Genomic DNA, 24748 nt, shown 5'->3' on the forward strand with positions numbered 1-24748 from the left:
CCTCTCCTGCTGCCTGCCACTCCCCCTGCTTGTGTGAGCGCTCTCTCTCTCTCTCTCTCTCTCTCTCTCTGTTAAATAAATAAATAAATAAATAAATAAAATCTTTAAAAATGATAATAAAAAATTAAAGTGCTTCTTAATCACATACAACAGGTTTAGCTGGCATAACCCAAAGTCACTGCAATCTTCTGGCAAGAGTAAAACCATAATTATTCCTATATAAAATAATAAAACTAGTGAACTCTGAAGTTTAATTTGGCAAGAGAGGGAAATAGCAGTAACTAAACCTACTTTTTTCCTGACCATAATGAAGCAGGTATTTAACTGAAGGGGTACTTGTAGAAAATTCCAATTTCTGCTCAAAACAATAACAGTATGACTGTCCTTTGGTGATACTTCATTAGCTTAATTAATGCTCTTCTTCTTCTTCTAGTCCTTGACATTAATAATAATGCTCGAGTACTGTGGACTAGAAGAGAAAAAGACCAGTTAACTTCTTCTTGCTTGAGGTTATATGCTAGTTTGAACAGACGATGTGGAAGTCATTAGTTCTGCTGGGTAGTAATTCATTAGGGTATATTGGCAGGATTGTATTTCCTAGTCCCTGGAATTATGCAACTATAGTTATGGGAGAAGCACATGACCAGCTCGGGCCAATTACTAAAGACTGTAAATACTGTATGCTGCTGTGTGTATGCAGAAACCATCCAAAGCTCTCTTTTCTCTCTGACTTTGAAACCAGCAATGTTCAAGACTGACACTGCTAAGTTAGTCTTTAATTGATTGCCTTATCAGACACTTTCTAGGGACCAATGAAGAAATGTAACATGCAAGAAATGCAGTTTTGCTTTAACTACCATGTATTTTTCTTCAAACTGCTAAGGTTTTGAGTTATTTCTTATTGCAGCATAACACAGCCTGGCCTAACTCAGGGGGAATGCAAATTTTGAGGTTTCAGTACATATCCGGCCCAATGAGGCTTTTAAACATTCTATATACAATTTTTAGCCCCCTGAACCTTGTTGAATGTTTAAGGTTAAATCATCATCACTTTTAATTCTAAACAAACTCTTAAGGTAGGTACAAAATATCATCTCTTCTTTACAGATGGAAAACACTCAAAGAGTTGGTAAGTAAATGCCTAAACTCATAGACAAAGTAAGTGGCTGAGAAGAAATTTGAACCCATAACCATGTGGACCTAAAACCGTGCTTTTTACTACCTCACTATACTACCATGCAAGTAATTAGCCCAGAGGGACAAGATTTGGAACCCCATAGAGAGGAAGCAGGTGCCAAAAGGGACAAAGATGTCCCATGGATGTCACTCTTCTTTCCATGCATTGGTAGGTCTCGACTATGGACTGAATTTATAAGGCTATATAATGTTAGAAACCATCGTTAGAACAATGTCATGAAAATGGAAAGTTCTTTAATTCAGAATTTATTTATCTATGCAAAAGATGCAGGCATAACAAGACAATTTGGAGCCATTCTCTGTGGAATCCATTTGCATATCTGTTAAATATTCCAGGCAGCATATAAGTAGAGATCAGTTCTTGCCATTCTCTGTTGCTACACTCAGAAGAACCAATACCATCAATAGCTTCTTCATTTTTTTAAGGGGAATTCTTCTGTAGCTTCTATTATAGGTGGAATATTAATTAGATATTGGGGACTCGAGTACTACAATACCAAACTTTCAATTTTCCCATTGCTTGTAAACTTGTCTCAAACCAGTTATGTTGTTTTGAACACAAACTCCATCTGGGTGACATTTCTTTTTAACTTTTGAGATTTAATGCCGAGACAAATAAATCAACTCGCTTAATTCTGAGATTCCTTCATGTCAGTAGATAAGCAGAATACATTTGTATATTAAAAAAAAAAAAAAGTAAAAGTTATTTTACAGATATTCCAGTTTCCCTTCTAAAAATATCTTTTTCCATAAGCTTAGTCCTTTAACAATAGATCGGTTATTAATTCAAAGAGACATATCGGAATCTGATGCACCGTGAGAAACCAGGAACCCAGACATCAACTTAGACAGCCTCACTTTGAAAGACACAGAATTTCTCAGATTTCCGTCCTCCCTGAATCTCAATCATTTTACTATTAGAGAAGTGAAGAGGTACTTGGAAAATAAACCTGGAGGAACACCTTTCTTTCTGACCAGTAAAAAATATTCCAAAAAATCCATAGCAGGAATTGAAGTAAAACTCCGCAATGCAGCTGCAAAACCAAACAAGAGAAATAATGCAACATAAACTCATGTGTCAAAACAATTATCTAAGGCCAATTGCCAGAAGCACAGTGAATTCATCCTTTTGACACACTCCAAAGAACAAGCCCTCGAAGGCATATTCTAAACTTAAATGTCTTCCTATCACTGAAAAGCGAGTGAAATTCTGTTTGAAGTTCATTTTAGCTTTCTGGTGCTCTCAATTTCAAAGTCAATCAGCTGTACTAGTTTTCTTGCTTTATAGTTTGCACTTGCTTAGTGGTTCAATAACACATTTAGAAAAATAGACATAAAGCAGATCCATGATTAGAAACAGAATCTTAGTTCCTCTGGGGGGAAAGGGGGGAATGACCCAGAATTAAATATTGTCTTTTAATGTTGAGTCTAACACAGAAAGAATTAGACCTAGACTCTCCAAAAATAGAAATATAGTAAAGACTTCATTGTTAGGTTATTTTGCCTGAAAAGTATTTAGGAGGTTTTCATTTCCGCAGAAAAATTAAAATGCAAATTTCACAATCAGACCTGGATTCCTTTCCAGCCTCTTAACACATCTACTGGAGCCAAATGGAGGAAACCTAATGCTGATGTACACCAGACGGAACAGCTGGTCTCCCCAAGGAAGTGGATTAGCAGCATGATTCAGTACACAGCTCACTGCAGAAAAGCTCTCTATATAGCCTCCCAGTTTTTGTCTTCTGCTAAAATAGCCACCAGAGGGAAGGACAGAAGGTTGGTGTATTGCCTGATGCCAGCTGGTAGGAAATGAAGATGGGAAGACTTAATCTACCAATGCTAAAGCTAAATGCCCTCTGGATAGTTATGAGGTCCTATGCAGGTACTTGGTTCTGTTAGTCAAATCCAATGATCCCCAAAGCAGGTTGTCAGGGATTAATACTATAGTAATATAGAATTCTTTTTAACTTTTCACAAAATATTACACTACATATAATCTACTGTCTTTTTAAAGACTAGAAATGTTGGGGTGCCTGGGTGGCTCTGTCTGTCTTCAGCTCAGGGCATGATCCCAGGGTCCTGGGATTGAGCCCTGCAGCTGACTCCCTGCTCAGCGGGAAGCCCGCTTCTCCCTCTCCCACTCCTGCTTGTGCTCCCTCTCTCACTGTGTCTCTCTCTGTCAAATAAATAAATAAAATCTTTAAAAAATAAAAATAAATAAAAACTGGAAATGTTACTTTTAATCAGTTGGGGAATGTCAATAAATGTAGATTTTTTATTAAATATGGGTTTATACATTTTTATTGAATAATCAGGGAAGTGTGAATACAAGAAATTAATGTGAAACAAATAGTCTAGAAAAAGGTAGATATTATATGAAGAACAGAAAAGGCTGATCAAGACTGGTGGTCATACATAATAAATAGAAAGTATGCATGGAGGGAGTCTCACAGTAAATCAGCCCCAAAGTTTTCCAGGATGACAAACTACCCAGATATTCTAGACAGGAGAGATGAAAGCTCCAGAGATCACTGTTAGTCACAATGAGATATAATAAGACACACCTACAATTTTATTGAGATATAAATGACAATAACATTATATTAGATTCAAGTGTACAACAAAATAAGTCAGTATGTATATATATATATATATATATATAGTGAAATGACCACCACAATGCCACGTTAACGTCTATCACCATACATAGTTATAATTTTTCTTCTTGTGATAAAAACTTTTAAGAACTACTCTCTTAGCAATATTCATAGTAACCATGCTGTATACTATATCCCTAGGACTCATTTATTTTCTATCTGTAAGTCTAAATTTTTTAACCATCTTTACCTATTTCATCTACCTTCCATATTTTATGTAATATATCACAAAATATTATAACAAATATAATCTATTGCCTTCAATAAGTTCTCCTCCCTAGAAAGAGTAATAATCTACTTTGATGAAGAATTTCTGCTTTAACACAAATACATAAGTCCTATTTTATCTCCAAATTAATCATATCAAACCATCAATAAAACCTGACCTTTCAGAAGACAAGTCATTGAATGGTTCTTTTCCAAGCCATTTTTTTTTTATAGCCCACCATCTAAGGAAGGCAGGGCTAAATAAGCAGCAAAGAAAACTGCAACTGATCTTGGTTTAAAATAGTCTCGTTATTTTTAATATCTTAAATTCTTTGAGGACATTCTTGCATGGTCTTCTCAATTCTTGGACTTTCATTGGATCAGCAAATACACATAAGTGACTTGCCCTTCTTCTTTTAAATCACTCATATATAGTGAGTATAAAATTAAATCTCAGATTCTGCTACTTTCACCCAGGGCTCCTCAGAGAAATGGCAAGATCAGGAGGAAAGCTGCTCAGAGTTAGATTTAAATCTGATGCTACAAAAACAAAATCTCTGAATCTGACTTTGGGATTGATCGGAAAGGTATGAAAGATCAAAACTTTCAAGAACTACCATCTTCTCCCTTATCCATATCTCCATTTCCAACCTGATTAGGATCAGATTGAGGATCTACTCTGGGGTGCTGAATACAAACTTTTTGATAAGAGAACCCAGAATGGCAATAGCTAAACATTTATAGTTCTGTTCAGCTGTCAAACAGGTTATTTTTAAGTCATAATGGTTGTGCCCACAGGGTCTTCACAGGTGCTTTTAGGGACTGATGATCAGAGCAAACCAGTCAGAACTGTGTCTTGAAGGTGACAAGTGTTGGGTAGGATTTGAAGTATAAGCCTCAGTACCCCCAAATAAGTCCAGCTTCACAAACAGAACCACTGTCTGAACCTCAGAGCATGGTAAATCTGCTTAATGTTACATTTATCCTGTGACTGAAACTCTTATGAAATAGCTCTATCAACTTCTGTATTTGTTCAAGTCCTTATGGGATTTTGCCTAATGATATTAACCAACAACACGATAGTATTATCAGGGATAATTATAGTTCTCATTTAAAATGCGGACTTGTTCACATTTGAATCTAGCATCATCCAAGCTAGAGTTTTTCAATCAGAAGTGTGTATCAGACTTTCCTATGGAGTTTAATAAAAATTGCATTATAAAAATCTGCATTAATAAAAATGCAGATGTCTAGGACATACACCAGACTTAGCAAATATTTTTCTTTACATTCTTGGCATGTTCTTTCAAGATTATTATATCTCTAGGTTTTTCCCTCTGTAAAAATTACACTTACCTATTTTTGTACAATCAGAAGTAAACTCCCTGATTTCTTTAAAAATAGATTTACTCATTATCCTTTGAAACATTCTGTCTAATTTGGAGGCAATGATTTTATTATCTTGTTTTACATGTCACATCTCTTCATTATTCTTATTATGAGCTCTCATCAGACTTTTCACATTTGAAAATGATCTGTAAGTTAATCACAACCAGTTTCAGTTTCTGTCATCTATACATGTTTGTTTTCCTTAGATGCTTGCCTGCAGGTTCTACTACCAGCTTCAAGCCAGAGTTTTCAACTAAAAATACTTTCAACAGTCCCAGATGCTTCAAACAGTTGACATTTTCAAGGACAGACTCTTGGGTACAGGAATCTGATGACTCCAATAGGCTGAGTCAAGATTTATAAAACTTTCATCAAGACAGCTTTATGCTCCTGCTAACCCGAGATCAACAGGAACAAAAAATAACTGCATAAGACTAAATGCACTGATAGGGGAAATTTTACTATAGTTTTTTGTTTAGAATATTGTTATTTTAATGTTCTGTTTACTGGATCTATGAGACAGTCCTTTCTCTACTTCATCTCACAATTTAGTAGATTCTTGTATTAGCTATATTTTATTATTTTCTGTATTTTTGATGCCCTGGTCTCTAGAGCCCCACTCACTGGGAAGTACATTCTCCTAGGGCTAGCCAATTCTTAGAACATAAATGACTTGCACAGGAGTGAACCTTTCACATGTAAACTAACCAATGCAGAGTCCATACTTGGAACCAACTCTTCTATCTGGCTCATACACTCCAGAAGGCAATATTCCTCTGCCTTAATAATCTGAACCAGGTACCAGAGAGTCCCTATACCTCAGAATTTACTGAAATGAATCAAACTCGTCAATCCTAAGACTACATTACCCTGCCTCACCTTGCCTTTCCCATAGAAACCACATAAAGGCTTCTGCCTTGCTTTTCACCTGTCCCTTCCACTTTCTGACTAACCCTGGTGCTCCTTGGTCCTGCGCAGCATAGCATCCTCCCTTTCCTCTTGAGAATGAGGAGTGGGAATCTTTTCAAAGAATGGTCATCCTCTCATCAGTTGGCCTCACGATTTATGAATAGTAATAATAATAAATCTATATTTTTAAACCATTCCATTTAGGTAAACTGAGATGAAACATTTAAAAGTGATGTCTGAGTCTCACTGACCCCAGAGTTCAGAAACTCACCCTGCATCCTGACCTTTCACTGCAATGGGGTTAGTTCCTATATTCAATAATAATCTGTTTTCCTTTTTACCAGAATAAAATTGAAAAATCTGTTATGCAACCAAAATCTTGCCTAGAATGCCATCCTGAGAAGGATTTTCATTGAATCATGTAGAACAGACCACCTTTAAGGAACAAAGGCTTTACTTACATAGCCAATGCCTACAGGGGTCTCCTAGGATAACTGACCTGATACCTGGTTTACAGGGCCCAACCTTACAGGTGGTAAAGATGGTCACTTGCTGGAAAGCTAGAAACCTAATGTTATTTTGTGGATCTCAAGAAGAGAGTAGTATATTCAAATGCATAGGTACTGCAGTTGAAACATAGTGGAGAGAGCTTCTTGAACTTAGCTCCAGACCTTGGGATTGCAAATAATAGAGACATTGAAAGTCCAATCTGAGATCCCCCCATGAAAACTCCCAGAGAAAAGTTAATATTGTAATTATTCAATAGCAAATGACTTTACATTTTGCAAGGCCTATATAGTAAATTGACCCTCTTGCAATGCCTATGTAGGCCAAACCTAATGAGACTAGCCTTATTTTGTGATTAAGAATAATCTTTCCTTGAGATTCTTATGATCACAAGAGGTAAGATAAGAATGTAAAGAAAAACTATAAATAAAAACACTATAAATAAAAACTTTAAAATTTAGTGGGTATCTGGGCTAACTCATCCATCCGGATAATCTTTGCTTTTGTTTTTTTATGACTAGGCTACTTTTACATGGATGAAGACACAAAAGTGAACTTGTAGATACTGATGGCAATGCAAATAATTCCTCATGTCCAAGAGAAAGTAACTGATTATCACGTAATGGATATTGTAAGTTTTGCCAACTTTGTGTCCATTTACAAATTTATTTCTGCATTCCTCATCAGACTACAAATATGTGATACTTTGCATTCTCTTTTGAACTGGCTGTACTATCTTACTGATTCCTTTGTTAATTAATAATTTAAATAAAATCTTTGATACACCTTTATTTCATTATATTCTGTTAAATGTAACTTTTAACAACTGAATAAGATCACACTTACATTTCACACCAAAAAAAGATGATACAGTCATCTGTACAGTTTTGAATTACTCAACACACAATACAGAGTGACTACCACATGATACAGGTCTAAAGAAAGACAAGAAGGACTAAATCACTGACCTTAAGAAATTTGCTCCTATGGAGCTAACATTTACCCAAACTTGTCTAGCTTCAGCGGTCAATATCACAAAACTTCAAGGCAGAAAAAAAAATACACTTAGAAAATTCTCCCCAAAGTAATCTTTTCTAAATAGGTAATTACTGGTTAGCAGCACAATATAACCAGCAAAGGGAAAAAAAAAAAAAAAAAAAAAAACTCCAAAGTGAAATCATGGGTTTTATATAAAAATTAAAGTATAATTAGTATAAGGGATTAGGTAAATCACTAGACTTCTAGTTGGAAGATCTGCGTACCTTTTCTTAGAAACACTGTGCTTTTATGGAAAAGACCTTCTACTCAAGTTCTTCCAAATCTGTTTAAAGAGGTTATATAATCCCTCTAATCCTTAATTTTTACATTCAAAAAGAAATATAATACCCATTTCATGGGATTGTGTTAAAACATGGTACATGTCTGGAACATAGTAAACACCTGAATACATGTTAGCTGATTTTATTAATAATATTATTTATAGAGTATTTATAGATTCAGTTCTTGTTCAATACTCAACCAATGTTAATTCTCTCTCCCCAAAGAAAATAGGAAGAATGAACTGTTTCATATTTCTCCCATATATGGAAGATCTAAGATATTATTATCAAAGTTCTCTTTGGAGGGGATCTCATTGTGTGGATAGAGATGTTAGGAAAGAACTAGACATTTTACCTGCAGGCCAGGAGTCCAATGCTGTACTATAAGCAAAGATAATACAAGCATATCTCTCCCCAGAAATCTCCCTGTGTTTGTGAACAAGGGATTGGAATTACATGCCCCATTAGCATCTTATTAGAAGTGGCAACTGTGTAATTTCTGAGAGCCAGGCTATAGGATGACAAGAAAGAAAACATTCTGGGAGACATGCCAGGTCACCCAATCCTCAAAGTGTCAGAGGAGACCCTTAGCAGGAGATTCAAGATCAGCGCATCCCTAATACCCATCAGACTATGGGGATAGCACTTTGGGTAACTGTATCCTCCTCAACACCATACTCCTAATCAGATTAAGCATGGGGTGCATTCAGTAATAGGCAGTGTCTCAAGTTCATCATAACTCAAACAGTATTTCGCATTCACTTCTGTCTGAAACTCAACTCAGTTAAAAATAATTACCACCCAGCTTTATGAATGCAAAGGGCACTTTCATTTTATTGCAAAATTAACTGACTAAATAAGAGTTCCTAATACCGAGGAAGAAATGAGCTAAAAATCACAAGACAAATAAGAAAATGACAAGGTCAAATAAGGTGTTCAGCCAAAGGTGTTCTAACAGGAAGATTAACCTGGTGCCCATTTGCTATATAGGACTGGACTTAAAGTTATACAATTAATCTGTTACATGTAGAACCTCCCACATTATTTTTAAGGTTTAAATGTTAACAAAAAAGCAAAGTTAATATTAATGAAACACCCATGTCCCCAAAACTGTATTACAAGTATAATCTCATTAACCTCCTAGTAAGGTAAAAGTGGATTTTATTCATTTAATCTTTTTTTTAAAAGCATCATAAATTATTTAAAGAGTTTTCTAAGATTTAAAAAAATCACATCTTTGCTACATCCCTCTACAACTTGAGAAAAATTTTAAAAATTAGAAAATGTAAATGTACTACCCAAATCGAATGGGAAAAAAAAAATGCTTCATCCATTCAATTAAATACTTACTGACCTCAAAGAACCTGATACTACACACATACAAACAGGCACGTGCGCACTAGAATATTTAACCAAGTCTACTACAGGGCAGCTAAGGTGAGTGGCTCTGGGTAAATTTGGGATTTTTGATTTACAAAAAAGAAATCTCCAAGTTTGGGGCAAGAGCTGCATGACCTGGTTAAGCGAAGAATGCTGGAGATCCTCCTCCACTCTCCGCTGCAAGAATGCAGCAGCGCCTCTGAACCACTGTCAAAGCCCAGGATGTAAGGTATCCTTTTGAAGGGGAGCTAGATTACCAGCCTGCTGAGAACCCTGCGCTGGGAGTGCCATCCCTGCGTCCCAGGCCGGAGGTATGGGCACAGACTGGGTCAAGGTCGCTAACCACCTCCTGCAAAAGAACGCCCTCACACTGCCTGCCAGAGCGGTGCCCTCGTGGGAGAAGCACCCACTTGGCAAAGGCCTGGGGAGGTAGAGCCCGCTACCTGGCTTTCTCCGTGGCTCCTCCCGCTCTCCGCCTTGAGCAGGGTCTTGGGCTTCCGGGACTTGAAGTTGCCCATGCTGGGTCGCAGCACGCCGTCCACCTGCACGGGCTGCTCTACATGCTGCTGCGGCGGCGCCGGCGCCGGCTCCTCTAGGAGAGCCCTGGCGTCGGGGTAGTTTTCTTTATTGTCTTCATCTCTAAAACAGGAAAGACCTAATTTAGAAAGCACCCAAAAAAGTAATACACTGCTGCAGGAAAGCAGGGCTGGAACACTCACTGCTGCTCTATTTATATGGTATCTAGCAAAATGTTTAGGGTAGACTTAGTTTCACAGGAATAAGAACCTAAGAAATGTGAATTTCACTGTTTGGATCATTCCACCTTACCTTCTCCTCTTTACAAGTGGTTACATACTTTTTTCTTTTTTTCTTTCTTTTTTTTTTTTTTTTTGCAGTTGTCGCTTTGCGCATGATATCGTATTTGTTCATAATGTTTCACTTCAAGATGCTTTAATGTATGTATTTTTTCTCTGACAAAAATGTGGGATTCGGGCTAGAGATTGTCAGCCCAGTTTTACAGATTAAGACCCTAGAACTCAGGGGCACTTGGGTGGCTCAGGTCATGATCTCAGGGTCAGGAGATCAAGCTCCAGGACAGCTGCAAGCAGGGTGTGGAGCCTGCTTAGGATTCTCTCTCTTCCCCACCCTTCTCTCGAAAAAAAGACATGAAAAAAAAAGGAAAAAAGAAAAAAACTCTAAAACTCAGAGAATAAATGAAGTTCCTGGGAAGAGTTAATTCACCCAGAGACCTAGAGTGCTAACTAGGTCTTCAGTCTCTCCCGCATATATGGACTTGATTTAAGGCATGATACTTCCTCCTCACTGGCATGTTAAGAATCCTCTCCCTACAATTTTCAAAAGCCTCTAGAAGTTTAACAGGGTCTATTTTGATAGGAAACATGATACTTGGATAAAATATAAAACAAGGGCCATGTTTTACCCAACAAAACCATCTGAACAACACCTTCTGTGTGCACTCAAAGATCCTTGTCCAGGTTCCATCGGTGCGGAATTGCTGAGGTGACGAAACAGTCCGGTGTCACCTTCACACAGTTAGTGGTGTCACACACACAGCCACTTTTAACTTTCACTAACCAAGCAAATTCATACAATATAACCTACTGTTTCAATTTCTTCAAGTAGTGACATAACACTTTTATTTGAAGCCATTAGTCCCTCTTAAATCTAGATGCACTTCTTTTCTAATTTTGCTAAGAATCCAGGGATATAACCAAATGGGGTGTCCTCTTTATACAATTAATATTATCATTCTTTATCCACTGGCAATCATTTGGTACTAGATCATATAATTCTCTAAGGTGACCACTTCCCCTCAGTGGTGTTTTTCCCCCATTCCCTAATCCGAGCATCCATAAAAGATTTTGGTAAGGTCAGATAGGAAGCAATTCCTTGTAGCTCAAGGACAAACAAAGCCAAGGGACAAGACCAACAAAGAAAGGACTTCTATGCCCACTGTTCAAGATGCTTTTTCACAAATAAAACAGAGATTAAATTCACTAAACTGATGTCAGGAAGATGAACTCCAGTTAGCCTCTGGGAAAAGATCAAAGCAAACATCAAGGATAGGAATTCTGGAGCATGATCCAGGGTGCAACTGGGCAAGGTGTAGAAATAAAACTACATGAAACAGTTAATTTTAAACCCCTGGACAAACTTCATAATGCCTGGTAAAGGAGAACCCAACAAGTGAAATAATTCTTCAAGTGAAATATTAATAACTGAAAAAAAATTAAACAGAAAGTCAGTGCCAGTGACACTGGTTAATATTTTCCCTTAAAAGTGATTATAATTTATTTATTTACTTACTTATTTACTGATTTGTAGAGAGAGAAAGAGAGAAGTTGGGGAAGGAGTAGAGGGGGAGAGAGAGTGTACTCCGCACTGAGCCAGATGCCTGACGAGGGGTTGATCTCACCACCCTGAGATCGTCACCCTGTGATCACAACCTGAGTGAAACTAAGAGTCCAACGCTCAACCGAGTCACCCAGGCGCTCCAAGATCAATTACAATTTTAAAAATTCTAAGTCACTAATGGATTTGGAAACCAATATCAAACCATAAGCTGGAACTGTACTAGTTCATGTGAAATGCATTTCTCTCACTGGAAACAATGTTCATCCCTGTACTCTATGCTCCTGGGTGAGAAATAAAAGAGAGAACATCTGCCTTTACAGGAAACCTAAATATTCCTTCAAGGAGGATTCTAGAACATTAACATAAGAAAGAAAAACTCATTTTTCAAATCTAAAATGGTTCTTTTGGTAGACTCATCCCTTAAACAATACCTGGACTTCATTTTTATATATTTTCAAGGTGCCCAAATTCACCTCCTTGACTTGAAAAGCAAAGAAGGTTGGTTTGGGGAAGCAAAGAACATCTTTCTCTCATTGTACAAATACCTAAACACAAACAGTCATCTTTAGAAATACACTTCTAACCTGTTACTGGTTTCTCAGAAATCTCCAAAGCAGGAAAGTACAAGTTATATAATTTATGCCACTACTTAGTGGAATCAATCATAACTGGGCATGAGTCTGAAAGATCCCCCCTTTATATTAGTTGCATAGCCTGGGCCACAGCACATCACCTCTCAGACCCTCGGTCATGAGATGGCTCTCTCTACCTGGCAGAGATCATACATGCCCTGTGAAGCACCCACCATACAGAGCAGGCTCAAGGCCACAGCTCAATAAATGGGAGCTATTGTTACTTTAATGGGGTTTTAGTCAAGTGGTTATTTGCAAAGAAAAGACTGAGGGTTCTTTTTAGTCTCCCCAATACCTCCAGGATAAATTCCAGACTCCTTAGTGAGGTACACCAACCCTTTGAAATCAGGTCTTTGTTTATCTCTGGAGCTTTAGTTCTTATCACTCTTGGCCTCACTCCCAAATGTTCTCAAGCTTCCTGCCATCCTGAACTTCCTGCTATTCCTACAACTCTATTTTCTCTACCTTCTGTTGACTTTCCAGCAAGCCATTCTTTCTGCTTGGAAGCATCATCTTTTTCTTAGCCTCATATCCTCCCCCACACACACACACAAAGTCATGTGCTACTGTAATTTTCTTCAGGAATCCATCCCAGAAACCTCTCTGGGCTATCTGGTCCTTCTAAATGAATCCTCTGTCTACCTCTAGTAAATGAGCACTTAATGCACTACAGCATCATTGTCTACATGGACTGGTTTCTGGCACACAAAATAGGCCTTCAACAATTGTTTGTTATCCAACAATGGACCCAACAGTCAGAGAGACCTGAGCCCATATTCTGCCGCACAGTAGCTATGTTAGTTTGGATGAGCTATAATCCTTCTGAGCCTCAGTTTCCCCACCTCCAGGAGGAGGAGAAAAACATCGACGTCCTTTCAGTTGTTTAAATTAAATAATAAAATGTATGTGAAAATGCTCTGAACAAAGCAAATGTGGAAGAAATGGTTAACTATGAAGGTTTTGCCATATCATGAACCCCTTGATGACCAAGACCATACTCTAAACACTCAGTGACGTGTTTGGTAAATAAATCTATAACCTCTTCCATAGGGTCTATGATGGGAACACTGAGATGGGATAATCAATCTTGAATTCAGGAGACATTTACTGTGCATTCCCCACATAAAAGGCACTGCCTCGGGTACTAAGGGGACTACCCCAAAATTGACATGACAAAATTTAAGAACTGATATTTTATTATAAGAACTTATACACAAGAACAGCTGATTCTTAGATTCAAAGAAAAGGCTAAATACTCCAGACACACATGGTTTCTGTCCTTCCTAATTAAGAACCAAGCAATAGTGGGTCATACCTGATACTGGAGCAATCAGTCTGGTCTTCATGTAGGGAGGCTGTGTCTTCGTCACACCTGGAGAGAAGGAACAAAACCACATCAGTTCCAACTGTCTGCAGCAGCAGAAGCAGCAAGAGTCTAGAATTAGATTAGCACGGTAAACTAAAAAATAGAACAACCCTCACCACTCTCTCTCAAACTAGCTCCAATTCCCAGCATGTGTACACGGTAATGATACCAATGTGGTCATGTTATGTCATCTTAAAAGCTCAGAACCAGAAGTAATACTCTTGTTTCATCCACTGCTCAGCATCACCTAAACTAACAAGATCTTGGCAAGGACCCAGCTGTTCAAAGCACTTGAAGGGACATCTAACACCAAGATTGGTGAGTTCTTCCTGGCTCAAAAAAGAGACTCTACCGCATGCCTCCTGAAATATCCCCTGCTTCAGACTGGCTTATTCCATTGACCTCCAGACTTTTTCAATCCCATTCCTTATCACAAAAGTTCTGGAATAACCCAGTGAAAAATTCATGGCTCTTCTATACTGAAAAATCTGCAGTGTTCCACACTGCCTGGGGGCCTCTAAAGTAGGACCATTCTCTCACTCAAGTGTAGAGCCTTTGTTCTTGTTCTCAGCCATTCCCACCCTCCTCCAGCCTGGAATGCTTTTTCCACCTTCAACTCCTACTCATCCTTCATGGCCCAAGTGAAGTCTCATAAGCTCCATGATATTTCCCAGCCAAGTTCACCCACAGGCCACATACCTACTTTAAAACTTAATACATAAATGTTTACTCTATATTCTGAGATTTTGGTAACCAACTCTATCTTGCCTCACACGGCTATGTAATCCCTCTGTACCTCTGACATCTCTTCAATTAGTTGTTAATTCCATGAAAAGAAATGACTCTTTTTCTAGACACACTGTCCCAGTGCCCACGGTGCAACCCCCAAAGCAGGCATTCAATAAATAATTGAACAGAATCATGAAGTCTGACCCCTCAGCAAGACTGGAAATACTTTAACAAAGCATTCCCTGAACATGTACTACCCTTCAGGTACTCGTTAACTATTAGACCTGTGCATTTCAGACACTTTGGGACTCAGAACGGACCCGTTCATTTTCTATTTCCAATCTGCTGTGGTAGTTTGGTAAAAATGTTGCAGGAATGCCAGATTCCCTTAGAATTAAATGCTTACTCCCTATTTCTGTATTTTCCTGGTCTCAGGTAAGTTACAAACAATTTGGGAGCCAGTACTTCCAGTAGTACTACTTCTAAAGGCACAAAGTTGAAAAAGACCTGGACCCTGCTCGGATAGAGTGACGATGTAATGAGTGGACAAAAATAAGTACGTATCTACATATATAAATATAACTGAATATCATAATAATGTTCATACTACATGAAATCATTCAAAATTTTTAAATATTCCTTACTTGCAACATTACATAATTTATCTATAGAACAAACTGATATAAGCTCCAGTCCTCTTCCCTTACTGTCCCTTTTAAATTATGCACTTTAAGGAAATAAACAAATGCCATGTAGATCCTAACTCTCTCTGCCTGCTGAAATATCTTGTTCCTCCTGCCAGCTTAAAAAAAAAAAAAAAAAAAAAAAAAAAAAAAAAGTCAGTCAACTTAACACAGTACTCTTTTTAACAAAATAATTAAATTTTCTTGCTTTCTCATGTTTTTGACTGTCAATAAACCATTCTGTCCATTTCATGAAAATAGCAATTGAATTCATAAGTATTGCTTTGTTCTCCTCTGTTGGAGTCATTCACTTTAATAGATCATCTAGACATTGTAGTGTGAATGAAAATGTTTCCCAATAAAAGTAACCTCGCTAAGTAGAAAAATCAGCAAAGAAGAGAAACCTAGGATTTTTGCTTCCAAAGATCTAGGGTTCAATCAGAGGTTCAACCTTAGAGCTCAACAATACCTATTGTTTGGGAATTTGGCAAGAACTTTTTTTTCTCCCCTTTACTTGATTTATTAACCTTTCTTTTTCAAAGTACAATTAGGTAAAAATGGAAACTCGGCACCAGAACATATAAAATTGCACATGCTTTCTTAAGGATGAGGCCAGACCCTAATTAATTGATCATATTTTCAGGCCTATTGAATGACTTCAGTTCCTGCTCAAGGAAACACAATTCCTAGGTCACAGATACAGCAATGAAATAGATCTGTCTACAGGCTTATATGAGCATGTATACCCGCTCCTTTAGTTGAGCTGGGTTATACATTTGCTCTGATGAACAGTGAGTTTTATCGAAGTAACATGTCCTTTGTGACTCTTCTACCGATTCCTTAAACAGGAGCCCCTTGTGCAATGTTGGACCAGTTGTAAAGCTGGATTCCTCAGTGGCAAACCATATGCAGACATTCCCATTCCGGCAAGAAAACCAGCTCAGACCAAGTGCCCAACTGGTGGGATGCACATGACATCCTCTTCCTGCATTGTAGCCCCAGTACAGGAATTTAAAGACCAACGAATGTGGGCCCCACAGGTACCTCAGCCTCACTAGATCAGCTAGTCCCTGTGGGTGAGGCCCAGGAACGTGAACTTGTAAACCAGGTTGCCTCCCAAACACACACAAACATAAGAAGGATGATTCTAAGAAGTTTAACACTGACCTAAAGTTTTTTACAAAACCCAGATCAGAACTGAGCTAACTCCAACACAATCCCCCATTCTAGGTTCTCCCTTTGGGATAAAGCCTGAGAAACTAGATCTTTCACAAGTCCCAACTCCCTTCCCCAGTTCACATTGATAATCAGTTGATTTTGAGAACCACTACTTCCGATGATAACTAATTCATGGCAAAATTCACTGCTGGCCAGGCTTCATTTCACGTATCAGCATAGCCAGGACAACATAGGAAATGACCGTGGAAAAACAGATGAAAGGGACATGCAGATACAGAAGGGAAGGCCAAGGCCACTCTGATCTTGGAAGAATTTGGGTAGAAAAAGAAACTGCACTGGTCCAGAGCTGCCCAGACAATGCCAGGCCTGGGAAAACCTGAGAAGAGAATAAAATCTATCCTTGAATCTCTCCCAATTCCCCTTCCCTTTGACTCTAATAGGACCCCCAATTGGCCAGACTGACCCCTAACAGGCTAGACTACTTGACAACATAATTTAGGTTAAAGCATTAATGACAACTTGAATCTGCCTCCCAGGGCACAAATTTTTTAATTTCCATTTTAATAATGGTCACCACCAGAAACCTTAATCCCAAAGAAATCATCTCTAAGTATAATTTCAGACACTAAGGAAATAAGTGAATGTGGGTAGCAGGAAATAGGAGGTGATGGGGAAAGGCAGGAGAGGAAGTTTTCAGGCAAGTGCTTCCCCCGTGTACATTAAGACCACACCCAAATATTTACTGAGCACCTGCTACATCTGTGTGTCGGGACAGAGATAGCAGTCCTATTGGCTTTGGGGTAATGCCCAAACAACCAAGGAAAATACTTCATGTAACAGAGAAGAGAAAATGTATTATTAGACCATGACAGGTTTTCAACGACACTACTCTGTGTTGTGTTACACCTGCAAAGCTTTTGGTAGGTTTTAAATATGCTCCTTGGGTTTTTAGATTAGCCAGATGGCATTCCAGTTGTCACTCAGGGTCTTTTAAAATAAATCACCGTCACTTCTCTGAAAACAACAACAGGATCTTATGCAATCAGAACTCCTTGAGGAGTGTCCAAAGAAAGGTACCAGCCTTTCCCCAGAATTAAGTGCAAAACCTTTTCAAAAAAATTGTCCATATGAAATCTGGGACTGAGTATCTCCATTTTGAAGCTGCTATGCCCAGGGCTGACTCTGGGGATTCAGCCACACAGGGTTCCAAGAATCAGGCACGGAAAGCACTGGGTGTTTATAAGCCCAGCCCGGGGAGGGGAGCAGCACCTGTGCACCTGAATCAGGAAGTCACAGCCTATCTTTGGCCTGCACATTTTGGCACACATCCCTCCCCCTCTCTCTTTTGGAAAAGCCACAGTTGCAGCAATCTCATTAACAGATGTGGGTCTCCATGAGTATTTCACATGTCATATATTTTATATGACATCTTCTAAAAGTCAAGCCCGGGTTGTTTTTTTTAAGTAACTCCACTTAAGTGAGCCCAAAGCTTGGCACTAAGAGGACAGCTTATCCAAACACAAAAACAAAAGGATGTGGGAAACAAGAGGGCCTGGGAAGCCATGCAAAATCTCACCCCTCCATCACCGAGTCACTGTGACGTGACACTCTCCTATCTATTCCCACATTTACTTGCTTTTTGGGAAACTTTAGCAAACACTTCCTAAGTTACTGGGCTTTCTGTATCAAACTTGCAGCATTTTTTAAACACAGTTCAGTATAAAAGTTTATATATCCCTTTTTCCTGAAAAGCTGCTGAGTGAGTTCTACCAAGAGGTCCCAGAAGTAAACATCACGAGTTAGTCTAAAGAAAGACTGCTAAATGAAGTGTAGGTATTTAATATATATGTAAATTTTATATAAATTACATATAATATTAGTAAGATATACTACCTATTAATTTATAACATATATGTATCATATCGTATCAGGAAAACATATTAAGGAAGGGATGACAAGAATTAAAACCATGAACTATAAACTGTCTAATAAAAAAATACTATGACTGCTGGCCTTGAGTAAAATATTATACTCCTTCATCCCATGTTCAAATTATATTAGTTGCCCCAATCAGCAGCTTTAACCAGAGGACAAGAAGATGCATTTCTCCTAAGCCAGATCTTTGAGGTCAGAAGACAAAACTGACAAAGGGCACCCAAGAAAAGTTCACTGTGTCTTAAAAATCTGTAGACAAGAGAGGATGAGAATAAGTTTAACCCTGTTTATCACATGCTGGAATTTGACTCAAGTCATTTCACATCTATCTCCTATTTGTTGTAAATGTATACAGCCTGCTCCGTGAAAACTGACACCAATGTTGGCAAAATACAACAAAGCTTCCTTTCTGACATGTCAAACAGATTTTGTTTAAAAAAAAAAAAAAAAATCTGAGCTCCAAGAATGCAAATCGTAGAGCACTGAGCTTCTGCAAGCAATTAGCTTGTTATGATATCTCTCCCACAGCTGCTAAAAGGCTATTTCAACCTGTAAAGATTTCTGGGCCCCATCAGTCAGCACCTCTCACGGTCTTCACAGCCCCAGATTACGGGGAGACAATGCATCTAATACGAAGAGCGGCTGGGGACGGTGGAAGATACCTTCACGATAGTTGCTTCCAGAGAAAGGCATGCAAGTGTTATTTTAATGGCAAGAATCACTTACTCTGTTACAGCGGTGCTGCTGAAGGAATTATCCTGAAGGCTGAAACAGAAACAAGAAAACATCAGCCAAGTCCGGCCGGGGAGCCGTCTCCCTGGTTGCTCTCCGGGAGTTAGAGCATACACACAAACATGGCATTGCAAGGCAAGTCTCAGGGCTCGCCCGGCACGCTCGCTCTACCTTGGGCTGCTGTCTGCACATGCTCGTAACGACACCCCCAGCTGGGGCCCAGCCGCACGGGCGAACCACAAAGCCCGGCAGCCCGCGAGGCTGCGGGGACAGAGTGGGGCGGGGCGGGGCGCGGCGGCAGGGCCGGCCGCGGGCTCCGGGGCTCCCGGGCTCCCCGCAAGGAGCGCCTGGGGAGTCACGGCGACCCCGACCTCGCCAGCCCCGCGCCGCGTTTAAACCAGGCTTCTGGGTGCCAACCACCCCCGGGTTGGCGATGGGAAAACTCAGCCGTTTCTGCCTAGGTGCTGAAATCCCTGGGGGACTTGCTTTCTTCCAGACGTCTCCTGCCAATTTTACACAGCTACCCCCTCTAGGGATGGGAGGCTGGCAGAAATTCATCCGTCGGGAGGGAACCAGAACCCGGAGGAGGACACAGCTGCTGTTATTGCTGTGTGTGTGTGTGTGTGTGTGTGTGTCTCTGTGTGTCCTGCTTTTCATTGCCCTGGATAAAGAAGAACCTTTGAAGGAGGGCTCACTGCATCACACCCGCGCTGTTTGCACTGTCATTTCAGCCTCGGAGAGGAAGCGCCCAGCCTCGGACGACAGGGCTGTGAATGAGCCCACGCGGGGCGAGTGGAGGATTTATTCCTGGCAGGACTGGGGACTGGGGGGGGGGGGGGGGAGCGTGTGAGGGGGTGGGGGTTGCTACGCCCATAGTAGCCCGCCTAGGCTGCGTTCCCAAACAGGCTCACAAAGGATGGGAGATGGAATCCACAAAAGCCATCCTCTTTAAAGAAAGGCAGCCCTGTTGGGGGAAGGGAAGGCTGTCCGGCCCTCACTTGCTTCATTCCCCTGGGGATATTTGCCCTGCCCTCTTTCCACTGTTCCTGTCTCCTGCCAGCTTGACCTTGATATAGAATGAACAGTTATCTGTGAAAGATGCTGATTTTAATTCCGGAATTAAGGACATTCCCCAGGCCCCTGTTTAAATTCGACACTCTCAAAAGCAACTGAGATGGTGTGTTTTAGTCCAAACCATATCAGGAGATGAGTTAATTTACAATAACAAAACAAAACAAAACACCTCAAAATTTTACTTTCGGATAATTAGAAAAATTACCCAAAACTTGATAATAAGGGGGGAAATCATGACCTTGCAGTGTCACACTGAGGCACTGTTTTACAGGTCCACCCAAGGACTGCTTAATTCCCTAGGAAAATACACTTAGATTTGACATTGTTGTTCATTATTGGTTAGACCTCAGACACTGGAGTTAGGTGTTAAGTTGTACATTTTGTCCAATTTGCCTGGAGGAAAATATAACTTCAATGTTTATGGTATTATTGCATTGTGCAAATTTAAGCAATTCTGTATCTAACCTAACAATCTTATATGAACATTTTTCTAAATGCCTGGAAATATTCAGATGCTTTGGTTCCCAATGCATCACACTCTTATAGGTTCCCTCATTAATAAATTAATAGATTTTTGATGTGTGCCTATAGTCGTATGAAAGTCATGTTTTTTTTGGTTTTTTTTTGGGTTTTTTTTGTTATAAAATTAATATTTATTCACTGTAAATATGCAAATACAGAAGGACATGAAGTGAAAAGCAATAAGCTCTAAGTTCTCCCATTCACAGTCGTCTTCCTATAAACCAAATCAATATTTTCTTGTATCTTTCTGAAATTCTCTATATATATGTAATCATATCCCTTTCTGTCTTCCATGTATATTTTCATCCCTCTCTCTTTATATGTGTATGTAGTTTTTCCTGCTTTTATTTTTATTTTTTTTTATTTTTTTTTAACTTTTTATTTTTTATAAACATATATTTTTATCCCCAGGGGTACAGGTCTGTGAATCACCAGGTTTACACACTTCACAGCACTCACCAAAGCACATACCCTCCCCAATGTCCATAATCCCACCCGAAAGTCATGTTTTTAACTTTCAAAGTTACATTTTGAAAAATCAAAATTCAGTTTTCAAAGAAAAATAGATTTCATTAAGGTCCTCGGCAATTTTATTTTCCTCACTCCAAATATTTGAAAAAGTAACTGAATAAAAACCTAATATGGTCTTAGACCTGAACTCTATGGACTATAATAAGTTTAGAAATACTCATCCCATACAGTATATATATGTTCCTAAACCACCGACTACCTCATATGAGCAAGGTTCAGGAGAGTTAAACACAGCCTTTTCACTATGTAAATGTATTCATTATTTAGCTATCACAAACAGAGATCTATTCTTTCTATTTTACAGAAACCAGTAAAGGTAAGTGTATTCTCAGCACTCTTGGCTCTGCTCTAAAGATTTGAAGGTTGCCAATGTTCAGAAACCCATTTTACTCATTGTCTAAGGTGCTGATTCCTCATGTTCTAATTCAAAGAAAGATCATACTTTTCTCATTTAAGTATTCCCAGTGATCCCTTTGAAATGAGAAAATGTTATGCTTTCGAATTTGAAACAGGACTTGGACACTGTGAAATCATGTGGGTCCCTCGCAAATAACAGAACAACTCTGTAAAAAAAAAAAAAATTGCGGGTATTCAATAATGTTCACAGAAAAGAATAATTTTCAGCAACTTATGAATAGTATGGACCCAAATTTGATTTTAGATGGGACTCTCATGCAATGAAAAAATGTGTTAATATAGCTGATTTTGGTTAAAAAACAAAAATGTCCCCCCAAAAACCATCTTACATAAGAAATCAACCACTTTAATTTTTACTTTTCAGCCAGCTCTTCTAACATATTAGTTTTCATCTTAAATCATATGTAAAATTATTTTTACAGTATCTGGAGCTTTGCTTTATTTTAATATTTTGTAGTATCCAACTTGGAATAGAGCAAAACTGATGAATAATCATTCACAATCTAGTTATTCTGGAGATCTTGTATGACCAAACAGCAGTTTAAGGTGAGTTCAAAAAGAGAAGCAGAAAAGCTAATATTGGCATCCTGGAAGAAATTGAGTTCTAGAGCAGTGTTTCCTAAGGTGTCCTCAGTGAAATTCCAGTTTCCCAGATGGTCCAAAAAAGAAAAAAGAGAGTTACAGGGTCAAAATTTTGAAACTTAAACATTTACTTCTTGAACAACATGGGTTTGAACTGTGTAGGTCCACTTATGTACATATGTTTTTTATAAATATAGTACAGTAAATGTGTTTTCTCTTCCTTATGATTTTCCTAATAACATTCCTTTTTCTAGCTTACTTTGTTGTACGGTGCATATAATAAACATAACATACAAAATCCATGTTGACTATGTTATCAGGAAAGCTTCCAGTAAACAATAGGCTATTATAAAGATTCGGGGAGAAAAAAGTTATACGTAGGTTTTCAACTCTCTGGAGGTCTGTGTTCCTGACCCTCACGTTGTTCAAGGGCCAACTATATATTGTAAATTCATAATGCACATTAGGCAGCAAAAAAAGTGTTTCTCTTTTTTTCATAACTTTTTAGCCTGTTTTTTAAAGTTTTTATTTAAATTCCAATAATTTACATAATGTTATATTAGTTTCAGGTATACAATATACTGATTCAACCCTTCCATACAACACCTGGTTCTCATCATGGACAAGTGCATTCCTTAATCCCCATCACCTATTTCACCCACTCCCCCAGCTTGTACCCTCTGATAACCATTAGATTGTCTTCCATAGTTGAGAGTCTGATTCTTGGTTTCTCTCTCTCTCCCCCTTTGTTCGTTTGTTTTGTTTCTTAAATTCCACATATGAGCGAAATTGTATGGTATTTAACTTTCTCTGAGTGACTTATTTCTCTTAGCATAATACTCCCTAGTTCCATCCACATCTTTGCAAGTTACAAGATTTCACTCTTTGTTATGGCTGAGTAATACGCCATTGTATGTGTATATGCCATATCTTTATCCATTCATCAGTCGATGGACACTTGGGCTCTTCCCAAATTTGGCTATTGTAGATAATTCTGCTATAAACATAAGGGTGTATGTATTCTTGTGAATTAGTATTTTTGTATCCTTTGGATTGATACCTAGTAGTGCAACTACTGCATCATAAGGTAGTACTATTTTTTTTTAAGATATTTATTTATTTGACAGAGAGAGACACAGTGAAAGAGGGAACACAAGCAGGGGGAGTGAGAGAGGGAGAAACAGTCTTCCCACCCAGCAGAGAGCTGGATGCGGTGCTCCATCCCAGGACCCCTGGATCATCACCAGAGCTGAAGGCAGATGCTTAACGACTGAGCCACCAAGATGCTCCAAGGTAGTACTATTTTTAAATTTTGAGGAAACTCCATACTGTTTCCCTAAGTAGCTGTACCAGCTTGCAAAAAAGCAATTTCGTCTTTTTAACCAATATTTCTCAAACTCATTGAAGACCCAACAGGTTTTTTGTTGTTGTTGTTGTTAAATATATTATCCATTAACATCACATTGAACTAGGAATTTTGAGAAAAGATTTCCTAAGTGTATCAGGGAAAGGCCATAAAACAGATTAACTGGTATAATTATTCATTGAACAGATAAATGAATGAACCAATGATACTACATATTTGCCACTATCCATAGCTATGAACAAGATGGACAACACCCCTGTCATCAAAATCATTTCAGAGTAAATGTGAATATATGTATATGTACATGTATATAATACAATGTATATATTATATGCATGACCTTATTTTTTAAGTGGAACAAGGGGAAATGAAGAAGCAGGATTTGAACATGGCTAGTTCATTTACAAGTTAGAAGTTTCAATGTTTTACTTTTTCTAGCAGTGTTCTTTAAACCCATATCAGAATTTCAAATTTAATAACAATAGTCTCTTTATTATAATTGAAAAATTTAATTCTAACGTACTGGCTTGCTATATACAAAATATAAAGCAATAACATAGTGGTCAAGAAGGAAATTTCTAGAGTCGCCAGTGTTTAAGATCCACCACCTAGTAGTAGTTGGAACTCAGACAACCACTCCATGCCTCGGTTTCCTCATGGACTATAATATGAAGACAGTGAAGAAAATCATGACCTGTCTCATGGTTCTAATGGAGATTGAATGGTATGACTGAAAACAACAAAAAAGTCTAGTAGATGCTCTTTTCATCATAATTTTCATTTTTATTACAAGAACTAAGAATATATAAACTTGATTGTTGGAACAGGATGAACAAACTGCTGTGCTTTGTAGTAGGTTTACAGATGGTATTTTCTTTCTATTTTCCATAATGCCACAGCGTTTAATAGGTTTTATAAAAGAACAATAAAAATGAAAACTTCACTAAATGTAGATGGGCTGCTCTTAAAATGGAAAGAGCTCCATCCAGGATGGCTTTGTGCTCACTTTACAACCCTTTGATTTAAAATACTCGCACATCCCTGGAGAAACATTCAATT

General features: G+C 38.4%; 1 protein-coding gene across 7 annotated transcripts in view; it reads right to left on the bottom strand.

Annotated features, from left to right (window-relative positions):
- Positions 1-24748, bottom strand: part of FAM13C (family with sequence similarity 13 member C) — a 153758-nt gene that overhangs the window by 118796 nt on the left and 10214 nt on the right. For 4 of the 7 annotated variants that reach the window (XM_082720254.1, XM_082720253.1, XM_082720249.1 and 1 more), the window contains exons 1-3: positions 19192-19360; positions 13889-13945; positions 10009-10204 (exon numbers count right to left, since the gene is read on the bottom strand). In XM_082720254.1, coding sequence (XP_082576380.1) covers positions 10009-10204; positions 13889-13945; positions 19192-19253 — 315 coding nt within the window. In that variant the 5' untranslated portion in view covers positions 19254-19360. The other 3 variants (XM_082720252.1, XM_082720251.1, XM_082720250.1) reach the window with 3 other exon arrangements.

Source organism: Mustela nivalis (genome assembly GCF_964662115.1).
Source record: "Mustela nivalis genome assembly, chromosome: 2".
Classification (NCBI taxonomy): Eukaryota; Metazoa; Chordata; class Mammalia; order Carnivora; family Mustelidae; genus Mustela; species Mustela nivalis.